Source organism: Corella eumyota, chromosome 2 (assembly GCF_963082875.1).
Source record: "Corella eumyota chromosome 2, kaCorEumy4.1, whole genome shotgun sequence".
NCBI lineage: Eukaryota > Metazoa > Chordata > Ascidiacea > Phlebobranchia > Corellidae > Corella > Corella eumyota.
This window is the reverse complement of record NC_137491.1, coordinates 9,267,551-9,283,874: the sequence shown is the minus strand read 5'-3', so window position 1 is coordinate 9,283,874 and position 16,324 is coordinate 9,267,551. Positions and strand designations below refer to the sequence as shown.

Genomic DNA, 16,324 nt, shown 5'->3' with positions numbered 1-16,324 from the left:
AGACCAAAAACTTGAGTAGTCTACCTAGGTCATTAAAAAAGTTTAAACTAAAAAATTTAAAAAAACCTCTAACTTCAATTTATTCCCTTAACAAGTGAGGTACATATTAAAACAAAAGAAATAAATTTTATTGAAAGGAAAATACCAAAAAATATTTCATCAACGAAGGAATATCAGAAATAAGTAAAAAAATGAAACGAAAAATCAATCAAAAAAGATGATTGGTACAGTATTAGGTGTTACAAGGTGAAGGGGGTGCAGTGTTAATAATATCAACGTCCATGCTGGCATCTGAGTTGTCGCGAGACGTGGACCTTTTTAGGGGCCGATGGTTGTTGGACTGTTGTTTTGATAGAATAAGATTGTGGTGTGAAAAACCCCTAAAAATTCAAAAAAATTTACTGCATCGTATGTAATAAAGCAAAAAGTTGCAACCAAAGCAGTAAAAAACAAATTTAGGCTGGCAGCGTGGTGTAGTAATTAGAACACTTGGTCATATTAATAACCGCAAAAGTTAACTTGAAACTGCGTTATGGTGACTAAAGTTATCTTAAATTTAGACCGTAAAGTTGGTTGCACATATTAAGGATATATAAATACATAAAATAAAACAAATGAACATACCTGCATGATGTACACACATATTCACTTTCCTTTGCTTGCGATGCTGAGATATTTACACATAGACAATGAAACCATTCTTCACAACCCCCGTCACATTGAACCCAATTAACTTCATCACCCATGGGTTGAAGACATGTACTCTGCCCCTTAGTGGCCACACTTACCGAACAGAAAGCATATTCGTCGTCATCGTTTGTTGACAATGCCATTGCTGCAGCAACAACCTCCTAAAAATTTTAGATTTATTTTTAAAAAGTTGAAATTTTTTGTTTTAGTTAATTGTAAAATTCTGCCTAAAATTTCTACAAACTTGTTTTGTTTCCTTGCGTTTTCTTTTTCTTTCCACTTTGTCTTTTTTGTTGTTTTTATCATCAACCTGTAACAAGAATATTTTATTTAAAATACTCCTGCAAATAAAAACAATTGGAAAAAAATATTTTTTTAATATTTTCAAACCTTTTGTTTCTTTTTCCTTTTTTCAATATTTTCTCGTTTGGTTTTTTCAACATCCAACGATTTTCCTTCCCCAATAAAATCAACATAACTAAAAAGAAAATTAAAAAATTTTAAACATTTAAAAATTACCTACCTTTATCAAAATACTAAATATTTTTATCTTAACAAAACAATAGTTTACAAACTTACCCTTTTTCATCTTTTAATGGTTGTGCAGCTTGTAAAATTTTCCAAATAATTTGAGTTTCATTCAAAGTAACTTCGAGTAAATCTCCTTCCAACATTAAGTTTTCAAGCTCAACTCTTATCTCATCTGATATAATTACCTGTAAGATGTAGATTGTTAGTAGAAAAGTTGTGTAAGAATTTAATGCAATCACACAGTTAATCCCGTTATTTTAGGTTCAAAAACTATTAAAAAACACTTTTAATTGCATGGGTTTTTAAGAGCTCTAGGTTAATTAGTGTTGGTTATATAACTGTTACCAAACCAAAAAACGAACAAAGTCAAAATAATTTTTTTTTGGTATAATAAAATTTAAGATACATAAAATAATTGTAGAAAAATTAAATATTCCTACTATTTCAGGTTGTGCTATGTTGTTTCCGTTTTTCTTAAGTGTTGAAGTTTCATTTTTAACAGGAGATAAACTTTCAGAACAGGTGAGATCGATATTTTGATTCAAATTATTAGACACAGTGAAATTTGAGGCACCTTGAGGCTGGTTTGAGACTAATTTGGGTTCAGGATTTCCAGTGAATGTGGCAATCATTGCCAGAGTTTCCGCCGCTTCCATCAAGTCTTCGTGGTCGGTCGATTTTGCATCGCTGATATCTGATTGGCTGCTAATGCGACGTTCTGCATGAGATGCTGCACTTAGTAGGGTATCGACGGCACTTGCTGTTTGTTCGCTTTTTTTAGCTGAGCTTTGAATGACGGCGTCAATTGTATCATCAATTAAATCTCGACCCTCTTTGTGGCCTAAAAAAACAAAAAGAATTTAAAAAAACTTTTTTTTTTTATCACAATTAAGGAATAGCAAAGTACACATAAGCATTACATTTTTTTTTAATAATTACCTGGTTGATTATCAGTTTTGCTTTTCTGTTCTTTAGATTTTCCATTTTCCTCTGTTTCTCTAAAATAAAACCTCATTTAAAGACAAATCCAAGATTTAAAAAGATCCTTCTTTTTTAATCTTTGCAGATTATTCTATTTTTTAAATGACAAAGTGCTTACTATAAAAATAAATTTGAAGTTAATTTACCCAGTTCGTTTCATTGCTTCTACTAACGCCAACTGGCACTCGTCCGTTCCCAGGATCTTCCTTGCTCGATCCTGCCACAACATCGCTCGCTCAGTTAAACACTGAAGGGCCTCGCCTTCCCGGATTCTCACTGACAACTTTTGGAGCTGGAGAAGCAGGGAGAGGATGGAAGAAAGATGGGGACGCCGGGATCGGTGGCAAAGAGGACATAGAAATTTTAGCTCATAAACTTGTTGGAGCTACGACAAAATTTTTAATTTGACGAATTATTAAAAGATTTAAAAAGAAAGAGTTATTTTTTTAGGCATATTATGTTGATAAGTTGTATAATACCTTGCTTTTATTGTTGTTAAGTTTAGGTAGAGGGACACAAGATGTATGGAACCAATCATGACATACTTCACATTGAAGCATAAAACCTTAACAATTTACAAAAATTAAATTTCTGAAACTTTTACATGTCTAAATTTTATAATAAAAAAAAGCATTGGTAATTTTTATTTTATATAACATATTATGCTTACCACTGGAAGGCTTTTTACAAATACAGTAAGATGTTTGATTAGAATCATCATCATTATTTGACTACAAAAAAAACAAAAAAATCTTATATTAATAATAAAAATAAATAACATTTAAATATAATTTTTAACATAAATTAGCCTAGATTAATTTTTAATTTTAATTTTTGAGAACTTTTTTAAAAAATTCTTTACCTCGGAATTTTGTGAATTGTTTAAGGAATGCAACCCAGAAGCTTTTAAGTCGTTTTCCTTCCTTAAATTTTCGACTAATTTTAATTCATATTTTTCAGCTTCTTTAAACATGGATACAACTTGGGCTGGATCGTTCATCGAATGTTGAAAATCAAATCTAAAAACATAGAAATTAAAATAAAAAACAGAAAAATACACGAAAAAATATGAGATCAAATTTTATAAATTTTCAGGCAAAACTACAAAAAATTTATTAATAAAAAAAAATAAATTATTATTTTTTTTACCCTAATAGCAACATACAACCTATGTAGATTCAACAAAATTAATATTTTTATTTACAAAATTTTAATAATTACTTGTTGGATTTATCATTTTTCCTCTCAACTACATCCTCTCCATTTTCCTTAATCTTCTTTCTTCTAGGTTTTGTCCCGGAACAATTAGGATCAGTCCTCGGATACAAAACTTGGAGTAACGAAAAAGAGCTATTTCTCTTCAAGAAGATCTTTGCCATCCTTTCTTTCCAGTTTCGAGCACTAGATAAAAGTCCCTCAATCATTTTAAGAGGTTCTAGTTTGATACAGAGAGTTCTAGCTTGGGCAGCTAAGTTGTCCAATATCTCTACATAAGGGTAATAATCCTGGCCTTGTATTGCTTTCACCTAAAAATAGAATATTTAAAAAAAACATTTTTTTGTTTAATTTAAATTTAAATTCTAGGAAATAGGCAACGACAGGTTACAAATAACAATCTTTAAGATAAGGCAGTACATAAAATTGAATTTAAAAAATAAGGTACAAAATATTCCCAAATTTTGTTATGAATTTAGTTAGGCAATTTTTAACCTTGTTATCCCAGGCTCTGGCTTTTCTTAAGACCTCAGTGAGTTTGTTGCATTGTGGAAGGTTAACTGGAATCTGGTTTGCTTTTTCTGTGATTAAGACAGCCATGGAAAGTGGAACTGGAGTCCTGTTAATATAAAATGAACAGGAATATTTACTTTTAAAAAGCTAAATTCATAAGTTAACTGACCAAAAAAATTATAGAATTACAGTCTAAAGTAGCTTGAATCTATAAAATAACATACCTTGGAGAATTGGTAGTTTATTTACCTGTTTTTACTAGGTTGGTTAATTTAGCGAGTTCCTTCCTTCTTATATTAAAAACTAGCTTTATCCTACAAGAGATTAAAATAACACTGCACTTACATTGCACATAATATTCCTTTAGCTTTTTCCTCCCAACCCTCAGCAAGCGTGAGCAACTCTTGTAACTCTGCCATCGCTCTCTCAACTGATCTCTTGGGAGCAACAGATACTCCTGCATCGATCAACTGCCGCAACTGCTCCAGTGTGACTGGAGAAGGATGAAAATCAGTGTCATCCGAATCAACATCTAGAAGGAGACGTTTCCGTACGTCTTCCAGCCAACGAGCTTGTTGTAATGCCTATTTGTTAACAGATTAATAATTTCAAGTAAAAATCAATTTTACAACAATAAATGGCTTGCAAAATTTTGAATTACATTTTTTAAATTAACTTTTTGGTATATAGGCAAATGTATATATGCATTAATATTGTAAGCAACTACATTTTGGCCAATCGCAATAAAAAATCCTTATTCTCAACGTTACTCATATTTTTACCTCATGCAGTCGAGTAATTTGAGGAAGATCAAGATCAAATTGAGTTGAGTCATCTAATAATTTTAATATTTCCTCACTTGTGGGTTCAGGTTGATTTAACTTCTCATCAGTGTTTTGAATAAATTGTTTAATGTTGTTGATGTACTTTAATACCTGTAATAAAATTAAAGCTACATTAACTGGACTACAAAAAAAAACTTTTGATAATAGTTTTGCTTTAAATAATAATGTACAATTTTCATACAAGTTTATATCAAGTCTTAATATCTATTTTAGCCAAAGTCAATAATAAATTAGTGCATACACAAAAAAATTTATTAGCTAAGCTGGCAAAAAAATTCTTAAGATGATTAAACAATAGAAAGAAAATTGATAAAGTTTAACCTGATCTAGTTGTGTAACTGCACATGGAAGGTTCTGAAGTTGTTTATAGAAAGCTTGGATTTCAGCTAATGTGAGTGAACATTTGTTCACAACAGGAGCTAAACTGGGATCCTTTATTCTACAAAAAAACAAAAAAACAATTAAAATTAATAATAATTGACAAAATCCTGTTTCTTCATTAGAATAAATTATTAGTATGGTTTTACATATAGAAAAAGGATAGAAAATTTCATTTTAATTTTAACAATTTTATTTTAAATATTTTTTTTTTCAAAATTTAAGTTGATATTTGATATAAACTTACCTTGTTCTGTGCTTTTTCGTGCTTACTAATTGTTGAGCGACTTTTGAACATATCTCTGCTTCATGCACCACTGATTTAAGTCTTGTCAACTTCTCGTTCACAGGAAAATTCCCTTTTTCAGCTTCTTGAACTAAGGCCTAAATAAACAAAGTTAGTATTGATGAAATTAAATATTACCAACTGAAATGTATTTTTGATATTTAAATTATTTCTATTTTAAATCATTTACAAAAATAAATACCTTAAGTTCTGGTAGAGTTGATTTTTCAGATGATGCAAATATTTTTTCTACCTTTTCAGCCCAACCATCAAATGCCTCTGCACGTTGTTTTAATTTGTACAAAATTGGAGGTAATTCATCAAGGCTGTAGCGATACCTGACAATTTTACATAAAACAATTTTTAATTTCAACCAAAAATTTGCAAAAGGTACCTTATATAGATAAAAAGCTAAACAGCACATTATTATTAGCGACTAAGGTTCTGGGTTCGAGCACAACTGCAGGACTTTTTAACAGTGCAAATCCAGCCAAAAACAGTTTCTTATATAAATTTAAGTGAATAACAACAAAACTTACCTTAATATAAAGCTGCTGGAATCACAAGTATCACATAACTTATCAGCATGATGTAGACATGCTAGTCTATCTGGTGTGCAAGGGCAAGCAACCCCTGACAAGAAACAAGTGGTATGACAGTGCAGACATTGCCTTTCATCATCCGGGACTAGTTCAAAAGCTTCACGCTCAGCTTTTGTTACCCCCTAAAAAAACAAACTGTGTTAAAAACTTTTTTTTTATATTTAAGTTTTGAAAAATATTGACACAAAATCTACGGTTTACCAATTCTTGTATTTTTTTTCTTAATTCCCGCTCATCTTTTAGCATGATAACCATGTCCTTATAAATGACAGCAGCAACTTGAACATCCAAGTTTTCAGGGTTATTTGCAACCTTGCAGACCACCTCTTCGTGAGAAAACACACAACTCTTCCGCATTTTCCGATAATGTTCAACACATTGCCGACCCACTGGAACCTTTGTTTAGCAAAAAAGAGAAATTAAAAAAATTATAAAGTTGTAAAAAAATTATTTATTAAAAAAGTCTGTGATTTTACTTAAGAGTGCTTCAACTTTAAAAAGGTTGAAAAAAGTTTAGAATCAATAAAATTTCTTACAAGTACCAGGCTGTATTGTGTTATATTATTTCATCTTTTTTAGTAATTTAACATAAATGTTATTTACCCAGTCAGCAGGGCAAAAATTGACAGCTTCAGCAAAATTATAACCCTGATTAAACCCTGCATGGTAAGCTCTCGGAAACGTGATCATAAACTCCCCCGCACACTGGTTCGTGCGGCAGACCCTTACACCTTTCTTCATTAGTGTTGTCGGGTTCATAGTGGTCACTAGGTGGTGTAAGAGATCAGGGTGGTTGTTAAACAGTTGTGGGGCTGAGTCATGCATGACTTGCTCTAGTTTTAGAGCATCTTCTCTAGGTACCCCATACCTAAATTTCAATATTTTGGGATTAAAAATTATTTAACAGTAAGTGCTCACTGTGAAAAAAAAATCCTAATGCCAAAGCTTGTTCTAAAAAAAAAATTGATATTAACATAGTATTTATTAAAACTATTGTTTTTTTTTCTCTTATAAAAAAAAATTAACATTCCTAAAGGTATATAATATCATTAAAAACAATTTTTAAACAAATTAAAAAACGTTTAGTTGTTAAACAATTTAAAAAACAAATCTTAATCTTTTTACCAGGTTTTTGGTTCTCCCCAGTGAATATAATTAATTGAGTAAGTCCAATGATCTTCAATATGCCAACAAAAAGCAGAGAAACACATTCCAACATACAACCAGGGCACTTTCATGCCAGATATCTCACCAGACACTGATCGTAATAAGGATTGATGTTCAACGGGAAGATTATTAAGATTCCAACCAGACTTGGCATATTCCTTAAATGCAAAATGTCATTAATTTACAAAATTTAAGTTATTTCAATCAAAAAAAATTTAAGTTTTTGGAAAAATAAACGTAGAAATTTCAGAGGTCAAAAAAAAATTTATTTACCTCCTCCTCTGCGGTAAGATCTCTTTCCTCTGCATCACACATCCTCGGAAATCCGCTGCCATTGTTGACAACATGGATGTCAGCTCCATACTCCACTGTGAGATTTTCCTCCAAACTTCCAACTAATCTCCAAAATTCACTCTCCACCACTTCAGGAGAAACCATATGGACCTTAACAAAATTTTTTTGACAAATTTAAAATTTTAGATATTTCATGATATTTTTACCGATACAATAATTGTAATATCACCTAACAGCTTAGTTTTTTTAATTTAAGTAAATACTAAATATTTTCAAACATAAGAGTTGATTTATTCAAATTTGGGTTAAATATTTTTTAAACAGGGCCAAATCGTGCATTAACTTACTGGTTTGGTGAAATATTCTGACTTGAAAGCATCTGCCATTTCACCAAAACTTTGTAAAGTATATTCCTTTCTTGCTTGTTCAAAACCATAAGGTTGTGCTTTCTTATTACATTCCTGTAAAAATTAGAAAAATTAGTCTTAACCGCAAAAAAATCTATTAAGAGTTGTAAAAACATACCTTTGATATACACTTTGGGCATCTCCAGTCTCCATTGGGGACATTAGGAAGAGGAGGAATAAGACAAAAGGTGTGATAACTATCATCACAACCATCACATAACAATAACAATGAGTCGTTATTATCCTTACCACACATCTTACAATTGTCAATCGAATCAAGCTAAAAAGTTTATTATTTTATTCAGTAGTCTATTAAAAATTTAGGTGGGTTAATTTAGTAAGTGCAATTGGCTTCAATACATAAGGTCCTAGGTTCGATCCTCACAACTTTGATACAGAGAGGGGCCTTAAAGAAGGTGATATCAATGTTAAAAAACTACCGCTAAAACAAATTAATCAGCTTTCTTAAAGTTAAATTAAATTAAAAGACTGTTAAAATCCAAGTAACAAAACAGCTTGTATTTATATGAAAAGTTTATTTCGTTTTAGAATATTCAGTTAAAAACTGTGCTTACAATTGAGTATGGTATTTGGTTCGATCCTCTAGTTCTTGACCGTTGCTTCTTCTCCAACTTTTTTTCGGACCTGACTTCTTGCTTCACTTCAGACTGTCAAACAATTATATTGCATGTAGAATATGGGTTTGAAAATAAAGTCAAGTTACTTTAGAAGCAAAACAATATAAAGAATAAACATTACAAATTACCTTAACTGTTACCAAAGAAACGTCAGGCTTCTCATCTTCCACCTAAATATGGATAAACAAATTAAAATTAATGCTGTTTATAATAAATTTTAACAAAAGCCTAGGCCTTTAACACAACTAACATTAGGATTTTAAAAAAAGTGATTAAAACTAACATTAGGATTTTTTAAAAAAGAGATTTTTTAAAAAGTGACTTAAATTTTACTTACTGGTTCTTTTTTAATATCTACTGGAAGTTTTACTGAACCAGGAGCAGTAACGCCAAGCCCAACCATCTTAGGTCCTGCACCTGAAAGAAATATCATTAACCAAGAAATACAATGCTTAAGGAAAGTAGAATTATAACTATAATGATGTAAGGCATAACATTTAAATTCAGAAATAAACTGTAAAGTATTATCAAACAAGCCTTTTACTAAACCGAAAAAAAGTAATAAAATGTTGGACTGGAAAAAAGCGAAGACTGTGAAATAAAAAAAAAACAGCAATAAAACTGTCAAGCACCTTATTTAAACACATGTTATTGTGTAAACCATAAGTGCTTAAAATTATTGATTATAAACTCATTTTCACATGGTAATATATAAACTTTAATTGCTAAATATTTAAATTAACTGCACACTACACCATAATTGTTATAAATAAAATAAAGCTTAAAAAAGTCATACACATAAAACTAATTAATTTTTCATAATTCTCAGATAAAATTTTTATTTGTATAGTCTAATTAACTTACTACCGAATAGTTGTAATTTAGCAAGTTCTTTATTATTTGAAAAGTCAGCAACCAGTGGTTCTTCAACAGGTTTTCTTTTGGTTTTTGTAGATACATCTGCATTATTTTCCTGTGCCGAGAATAAATCAAAGTTTTCAAGAGAAACATTCGACCCCTGAAAAAAAATTAATTCAAAAGAAAAAAAAATTAATTCAAAAAGAACAATTTATTTAGCGTTACAACTTCTAAAAACACCTTATATACCCAAGTCAAAATATAATCAAAATATGCACTATGACTATTACCTTATACATTGTTTTTTTCTTGTATTTTGATGACAAGTCAAATTGATCGCTGATTGTTTTTCTTGCATCTTCAGATTCCAAAGCCTTTAATTTTCAAATACAAGTTATATATAATCAATATTTTTAACCTTAATTGATTTAACAAATATTATTTTTAATATTGAAACTAAGCAGGCCCAGTGGTTTATTGCCCTAAATTAAACAGAAAAATTGCTGTTTGTCACTCATTTACTGAATCTATAACACTCATTTTTTTCTGATATTGTTCAAAAAATATGTCATCCATATATTAATGGTATAATCTATTTATTTAGCATGTGCTCATAAAACATAACATTTCCCAGCTTATTTATACAATTTACCATGTTATCACTAATTTAGGTAATGAAAATAACATATGCAGTTTAATAACAACACAAAAATAAACAATATTAAACTGAGATACCTCCACAAGAACTCCTGACTTCATAATATCAAATGGATACAAGATTCTTTCATAATGTTGTCTTAACACAGTTCCAAAATTCTTTTGTAATCCAAGCTAAGGTTAAACAAACCCAATATTAGTTAAAAATAAGCCCAAACTGATCTTCTACTAATAGTATAGTAAGCAAACTGTACAAGAAGTTTAAAAACATTTTCTGACAACTGAACTTACTGCTGAGCAAATTGAAATCCACTTTTTGTTTTTACATGTATCTTGAAACCCACCATGTCTTTTAACAGAGTCATGTAATCCATATAAATCCAATGCCTTTCCACCCACATGAGGCAATTTAAATGGAACACCCTGTAGCTCCCAAAACCTTGCAACATTCTCAATAAATTGAAGTCGAATTCTGGTGTGAATCTGAATAAAAAAAATTCCTATAAAATTTTGCCAAACAATAAAATAAAGGTCTAAACTGGTTTTTAAAGTTATGGTTATAAACTTTACCAAAAAAACTAACTAGTTTTTAAAATATAGCAATGATAGTATAAACATATTTAAGAAACACAAATTTACATAACTGCCTATTAAAAAGCAATAACAATTAAATCTAACCGTACATCACAAAATTTAAACTCACCCCTAGTTCATTAAGTCTTTGAACTCTTGGTGTAAATTTAAATGTCTCAACATTGATAGCAAATGGTGGTTGCCAGTGCTAAAAAAAAAACACAAACATATTGTTTTTTAAATTAAAATTTATCCTAAAAAGTCTGTTATATTTTACAAAGTATAACTAATTTTATATTTAAGATATAATAAACAACAGCTTTGTCAAATTAAAAAACTGTCCGAAAGATCAGTGTAAATAATAGCTTTAAACCCACACACTATAGGCTAATCTTTTCTTTTTAGAAAACTTGTTTACAAATATAATATTGAAAAATCAACCTTTCGAAAGCCTAATAAAGTATCAGAAGTCAGTGCCTAATTTAACAAAATGAGTCAATTTCAGTGCCAAATTGCATAATGCTTTTTTATATTTTTTATGTTAAGTAGATATGTTTAGTTTTAGCAATTTACCTTAAAAATTGTAACATATTAAAGTTAAGTTCATTATGTTTTAAATGGCAGTTAGGTACTGATAGACACAAATATTGTTTGCATACATTTAAAAAAAAAATAGAAGTTACTTTGTTAATAGATTTATTACTTTGACATTCTGCCATTATTTAAAAAGTCAAGGATTGGACTTTTTGGGAGTATTTTTAAAGACATTCTAGTAAGTCAAAAAAGTCATTAAAAAACTTTGGACAGGCTACAGTTTTATAAGGTTAAATTAATGGATTTAAATATTATAAGTTGGCAAAATTTCAATACCAAGTTATGAAAAATATTTTTTTTAATAATGTACAAGATGGCGGATTTAAAAGGTAAAGTATCACGTGACCTAGAACTACGTTTCGTCAGTTCGTGCCTTAAGTAAATTAAGTTAACTGTACCGGCGGTGGGCGAATTTTGCATATTCCAGATTTTTCAGCAATAGGTCTTATTTTGTTAATATAGCCCAAAGGATCGACAAATTCTTCTTCAGTAGGCTCAAAAACCGGACATTCGGGCGGTGGGTAAAACTCGTCGTCGACCATTATAACTGCGTTTACATGTTTTTTTACTTAAAACAATGTCAGAAAAATTCGCAACAACGCTTTTCTACAAATTATTATTAAGTTAAAAAGCTAAATTAATTAGAAAAACAGTCATTAATCTTACTAACAAGTAACAAAAAACGGTCTATATTTCGAAATATTCACTTGCTAACAAAGCCGTACATATTTAGAGCTACACATTGCGTGAATGTGTTGTTCCGCCAAGCATTATAAACCGTCTTTATGGTACTTGTATAAACTTATTATTCTTTTAAAAGCAGATATTTAGTAAATACAGACAATAATTAACGAACAGTATTAAAAAAATTTTAGCAAAATGATTATAAAAAAAGTTTGTTGTTTTGTTCTACACAAAAAGCGGATGAATATTTTGCCTTTTTCTTTTTCATTTTGACGAAGGCGTTTGTCACGTTTCATTTTTTAATGTTTGAAATACAGGTTTGCTTGTTGTTGCTGCTCAAATTTGCAGTATAATATACGACCTCCATCGACTTAAACGAATGAAATTATCGCTGAAACTTTACGTTGTTGATATTAACTATGTTCCAATGTATTTCTTATTTTCTTTGTTCACTTACGTGTAGTATGTTACTAAAAAAACATATTTTAGATGCAATGGAGTAATATTAATTAAAATATATCCATGTTTTATTTTTTTATTACATTAAAAGTTAAATAAATATTCTTAGTATGTTAAGAGTTGGTCAAAGAATTTTAAATCTATTTTCACTGTCTGACTAACGTATGACATCACGGGTGACTTATTTGATGTATGTCGAATTGAACAACAACGTGCCTAGATATTTAATTCACGCGTTTAAAAAGGATTATCATTTGATTTATTATATTTACCTTACCTTGAAAGCATAAAAAAATTCCCTTATCAAAGTTAGCAAAGTTCATAAAATCAATAGCGTATTTATGATGGATAAGATATAATATATGGCATCGAAATATTAGCCTATAAGCGACCGAAATGTTACCGCCTTTCATGTTAAAAATTTAAACTATACTTTAGAATTAAAATTTTCTATGTCTTAAAAGTTATAAATATTTTATAATTAAAAATGGACACAAAAAAATTATAAGAACACGGACAAATAATAAACCTTTTTTTTAATAATACCCTAAGCCTACAAATTTTTTAATTTTTTTAAGGCTAAAATCAAGGCATAACGGAAATAAAAAAATGATAGCAAATATTTTACCATTTAAGTAGAAAAAAGTAATCACTAAAATTTAAATGCTATAGTTGTAAAGGCACATTTTGCATTACATTTTTAACTAAACTTAGCAGAAGAGCATACATAGCAAAATGTTTATAATAAGGTTTGCTTTTCCGAAATTAGTTATTATGCAGTTCATAATTATAATTCAACATATAACAAGATTCACACTAAAACCTAAAAATCTTTAGCACAATGCGCTTTTAGTTGGGCGATGTATAAAGTCGCATTGAAAATATTAATAAAAATGAATCTTAGAATTGAAACCTAGTCTATCTTTGCTATTAGGATTTATTTTTCATGTTTTTTTACAATAATTTCCAGGTGTAAAATCATCATTTGAGATATTTTTAACCAAACAATTTACGATGAGGGGCTCGCCATAAGACTGGCATTGTGATTCATCCAAAGAAAAATCTTTTGATGTGAACCCATCCGAAGAAATGGGACCAGATGTTCCTAAAAAGCCACTGTCAGTTGCACTTTTTTGACCACTGCCCAGTTTCTTAATGTAAGAATCCAAACTGACTTCTTTTGATTTGTTTATTATTTCTTGTTGTTGAACCAGAACCATATTTTTTTCTGGAGAGCGATCTTTAAAGAACACTTGTTATTTGTATAGTAATACATTATTAAGCATTAAAGGCTAAAACCTCACGGTAAGTCAACAAAAAAAGCTAAAATTAGTTTAGCATTTACCTATTTTTTTACTTAGCGGTTTGTATTGAATTAAATCAACTTGTTCATCTACTAGTTTACAATCATTTTTTCTGTGATTTCTATATTTTTCTGTTTTTGAAAATACGAAAATGCTTTGCTAAAAAAAAAGTTAAAATTAAGTTGAGACAATTTTTTCTGATTTTTAGATTGGGTAAATTTAATTCTTACAATTTCATTAGGAATGTGATGAGTTTGTTTTTGGCATTTTTTCAAAGATGGATAAAAATGGTAAACTGCGTACATTGCAAGACAAAAAAGTAAGCTTCCAACTCCAATATAAATAAACACAGGAAAATTTGAAATTTCAGCTTTTTTAAAACTAAGTTTTCTGTTTGGAACTTCTATAAATAAAAAAATTAAATAATTTGAATTTACAAATTAAAAACAATTTTTAGAAATATCAGAAATTAACTAATTATCTTTTATTAAAAATTTTTAAACGCTAAGGAATATTTTGTAGGTTATATTTCATGTTTAGGACATAAAAACCGGCAGTATAGACATAGCGTAGTAGTCAGAACACTTTCTACATTACATGAGGTCCCGGGTCCGATCCCTAGTGATCTCATGCTGTAGCGCTTTTGAGTAAGGTTGTATAAACGGTGTGAAATCCTGCTAAGCGCCTAGACCAAAGCTGCCACAGACAACTCTAGCTAAGTCGGGGTCACTGTTGTTACTCTATAATTAGGTCGCGCATTTGACTTCCCCACATCGAGGATAAATATATATACAAAAAAATGGATACCCACTTTCTTCATTTGATATACAGTTAATGTGAGAAAAAAGCCATTTGCTGTGCTTTAATTCACGTGGTTTGAACACAACGCAGGGAAAACTCGATGCGTCAGATCCGGTCATAGAAAAAAATTGTGATAAAGTCAATTTTTGCTTCAAACAATAAGCTACACGCGTTGTGTTTTTAAAAATAGAATAATTTGAGTCAAGTTTGTAAGTTGGCATCAAATAAACAGGCCGTTCAAACACTTCTGACGACAATTCGGCATATTTTCCCTCTTTTAAAACCTCCTCTAGAAAATACGTTTAAATTAAAGTTTACCAAAAAAGCATGCTTGTTATTGGAAATATGGCCAAACAATAAAGTAAATGTGTATACCTTTGCGTAAATCAAAAGTACACTTAAAAGAATATATCCAGATAAGTTCTGAAAATTCCTTTCTGCTCGTACGCTTATACTTTGGCTTATTTGCTTTTGCGTAAGTTCCGTTATCCATAAAATATTTGAAACAAGATGTAACCTCTTGCTTACTTTTGCATATAAGGACAGGTGATGATTTAATTTTGTTTCTTTGGGGGGAAATGTTGTTGTCATGATCTGAAACAATTACAATATACAATAATTATTCTCTATTATTAAAGAAGCAAATGTAGTATTTTAACGTACACGTGCATTAGCCCTCACACAAAAATTAATATGTAAAATGATATACATTTTAAACAATGTCTAACAATCTGAAGAGTCTTATTTAGATGGTGATCAATCCACATTGTAAAGTTATTCAGTGAGATGGCAAAATGAACTTCAGTCTGGTCCTGTTTGCAACAACTTTGTAAGGTACACTCCTGATTTATTATAGGTATACCACAACATCCGGGTATGGCGTGTAATCTGCACATAACAAGAATAAGTCATTACGACTACCCGACAGAATCCGCTGTAGCGTAAAGTTTAAATTAGTTAAAAAGTTAATTGAAGCCTATGTCAATACAAAATCCACTTAAAACACAGAGTAACAATCACTAAAAATGTTAATTGAATGTAGAGTAAGCATGTTAAAATAAAGTAAAAACCTTGTCCTATCACAGTATGCATATGCTGTCACGGTAGCATCTTTTACGTTAGCATGCCATTTGTTTTCTTGGTAATGCCACGAAAAGGTGATGCCCTCACGCCTACGCTGTGTTACTACATTCCTTAGTTTAAGTTGTTCTAAAATAGTTTACTTATATATTACATAAACAATATAAAATTTTACGCTTCAAAGCAAAATACAAATCAACCTGAAACATGCTTAAAAAAATCTTAACTTAAAAAGGAAGCTACTAAAAAAAAATCGGGCTTTGAGATTTTAAAAAAATTTGCCGTATAGAAAATAAACCAGTATTAATCTAGGTAAATATTACCTTCTGTGTAAGAAAAGTTTTTCCATTGCAAGCAAGAATTACAAGTTGGCGAATAGCTTGAATGTTTCTTATTTTTCAACATATTTTCCAATTGACTTTTCTGTTCTTTGCATTCTGGTATATATCGCATATTTTCAGCCTTCAAAATTTTAATCGTACATAAGACACAAACAAGTAAAAAGACTTGTTTTTCCATAACTGCGTTAACTATAAACTATTCCCAAAATACGCCAAAACTTATACTATTGTCTCTTATCGATGTTTAACCTGAAAAATTGATATGTTAGTCACCGGCCTTTTAGTTGCAAGTGCATATTTTTATTAAGACATTAAACATGGCTTAGGCTGTCCTTCTAAGGAAATTTTCGACACAAAATTCAGCTACCGAGACTGCTATTTTAACGCTAACCATTTTTGAGTTACCACGGGTCAGGGTAAGGACAA

General features: G+C 29.9%; 3 protein-coding genes across 3 annotated transcripts in view; all 3 read right to left on the bottom strand.

Annotated features, from left to right (window-relative positions):
* The window catches only part of LOC145742331 (uncharacterized), a 120,191-nt gene that overhangs the window by 92,001 nt on the left and 11,866 nt on the right, over positions 1-16,324 (bottom strand). The gene's annotated exons all lie outside the window — the stretch shown is intronic.
* Positions 76-11,857, bottom strand: LOC145741448 (lysine-specific demethylase 5A-like). Its single transcript, XM_082559039.1, is given in 34 exon segments — positions 76-380; positions 625-851; positions 935-1,000; positions 1,081-1,168; positions 1,270-1,406; positions 1,662-2,152; positions 2,155-2,219; positions 2,349-2,587; positions 2,682-2,767; positions 2,873-2,933; positions 3,065-3,221; positions 3,424-3,728; positions 3,913-4,036; positions 4,276-4,514; positions 4,713-4,865; positions 5,097-5,214; positions 5,401-5,537; positions 5,642-5,777; positions 5,979-6,163; positions 6,243-6,437; positions 6,645-6,909; positions 7,167-7,525; positions 7,527-7,652; positions 7,850-7,963; positions 8,028-8,189; positions 8,485-8,577; positions 8,676-8,717; positions 8,885-8,964; positions 9,412-9,565; positions 9,696-9,779; positions 10,141-10,236; positions 10,354-10,545; positions 10,766-10,843; positions 11,628-11,857. Coding segments are annotated over 34 exon segments (5,346 nt in total). The 5' UTR covers positions 11,772-11,857; the 3' UTR covers positions 76-232.
* Positions 12,884-16,135, bottom strand: LOC145743237 (uncharacterized). The gene is made up of 8 exons (XM_082561155.1): positions 15,881-16,135; positions 15,548-15,686; positions 15,187-15,365; positions 14,853-15,071; positions 14,488-14,766; positions 13,907-14,079; positions 13,718-13,835; positions 12,884-13,612 (listed from the first exon to the last, which is right to left on the bottom strand). The coding sequence occupies exons 1-8, from the start codon at positions 16,074-16,076 to the stop codon at positions 13,317-13,319; spliced, it is 1,599 nt and encodes a 532-aa protein (XP_082417281.1). The 5' UTR covers positions 16,077-16,135; the 3' UTR covers positions 12,884-13,316.

Excerpts from the sequence above, each read along its gene's own strand:
- LOC145743237 (XM_082561155.1), bottom strand. The coding sequence starts at position 16,076 with ATGGAAAAACAAGTCTTTTTACTTGTTTGTGTCTTATGTACGATTAAA. Across the intron at positions 15,072-15,186 it reads TGTTAGACATTGTTTAAAAT|ATCATGACAACAACATTTCC; the intron begins GTATATCATTTT and ends TAATTGTTTCAG. Across the intron at positions 13,613-13,717 it reads ACCGCTAAGTAAAAAAATAG|ATCGCTCTCCAGAAAAAAAT; the intron begins GTAAATGCTAAA and ends TGTTCTTTAAAG.